This window comes from Lottia gigantea, assembly GCF_000327385.1.
Source record: "Lottia gigantea unplaced genomic scaffold LOTGIsca_43, whole genome shotgun sequence".
NCBI lineage: Eukaryota > Metazoa > Mollusca > Gastropoda > Lottiidae > Lottia > Lottia gigantea.
The window spans coordinates 651,699-652,999 of record NW_008709504.1 but is presented as its reverse complement, the minus strand read 5'-3'; the positions used below and the strand labels follow the sequence as shown (position 1 = coordinate 652,999).

The window sequence follows — 1,301 nt, the reverse complement described above, 5'->3', positions numbered from 1 at the left end:
ATAGCAATTAAGTGGATTCTGTGGAGCGTTTTCGAATCTCAATTCCAAAGACAAACTTCCAGACGACTTGGGGTGAAAATTGACTTGATCTGCTCCGTGGTCATTGGTTAAATCAAAACCAAAAAGAGTGTAGCCTTTAATATAGTCGTTGTAAGACATATCCAAATCTTCTTTGCTGTTGAGTATTCCTACTCTTTTCAAATCTAAATATGGTGTTGTGGCTTGTTTGTTTGGAAAATCCATGAAATATTCTTCCACCACATCGCCATTTTTCATCAGTTTGATGTATTCTAATCGATGATGATGGAACTTGAATGGATTCTTGATGGAATTGCCGTCGTAAGAATCGTTCTCCACCAAACCCAAAATGAGACGTTTAGGCAAGACTTCGTTGATGAATAAATTATCCAAAACGTGAAAACGTCGACGACTGGGTATGCTGATGTCTTTGACGACTACTCGTTTGAGTGGATATTTGGCGTTGTTCGATTGTAGTTGTTCAGCAATTCGTGTGTAGGTTGATGGTGCCAGCGTAACAAAAGGTACTTCCAAATAGGCTTTGATCAATTCCACTTTGTATGCTTCGTTGTTTTCGTTCCACATCAAATAAAATTTTGGTTGTTGTCTTTCCAATTGGATGCGAACATCCACACCATCTATTAAATAACGATCTTGTAAACACAAATCTACATGTAGTCTTTTTCACCCATCTTTTTTCTTCTTTCTCCCAAACCATGGTTAACAACGGGTACGATGGTATCACCAGCACCAGTTTGAACGGCTTGTGTACTATCTAATTGGCCTGCCGTGTCTTTCTCCCACATGACTTGTTGATTGAGTTGGTTGTTTTTGGCCCCACGACCAAAACTCAGCAAATTTTCCAAGTAAGCTCTGTAGGGATAATTGGGTAAGGATGCAGTCACCAACATGTCGGAATCTTTTCCTAGGCGCATTTTCACATCTTTAAACAAAGAGTGAAAGAAATTGTTGACGGGTCCGACTTTTTTATTCGCACCGACATTCGTCCCATCCTCTTTGACTACTTTCAACTTCAGGTACAAACTAATGTTGGCCAAGTCGATGAAATCTGTACTTGAATTAGGAATCAAAAATTCCAAGGGACCATCATGGTTCAAATCGCTGGTCAGTGGATATTTGCGGACTTTGGTTACTTTGGTAACGGCTGTTTGAGTGTCAGGAACGGTAAACAGTTGTTGTAATTCATCAGGAGCACAGGGACAGGAATCATTACGCATCATTGAAGCCATGATCGAAGATATCTTTCTTTCTTCTCTTTCGTT

General features: G+C 39.8%; 1 protein-coding gene across 1 annotated transcript in view; it reads right to left on the bottom strand.

The window, feature by feature from the left end:
• The window catches only part of LOTGIDRAFT_164044 (hypothetical protein), a gene marked incomplete at both ends in the record, with an annotated part of 3,746 nt that extends 2,478 nt beyond the window's left edge, over positions 1-1,268 (bottom strand). The window contains 2 exons of the mRNA XM_009060541.1: positions 85-656; positions 707-1,268. Coding sequence (XP_009058789.1) covers positions 85-656; positions 707-1,268 — 1,134 coding nt within the window. The remainder of the gene's footprint in view (positions 1-84; positions 657-706) is intronic.
• Positions 1,269-1,301: the final 33 nt, after the last annotated feature.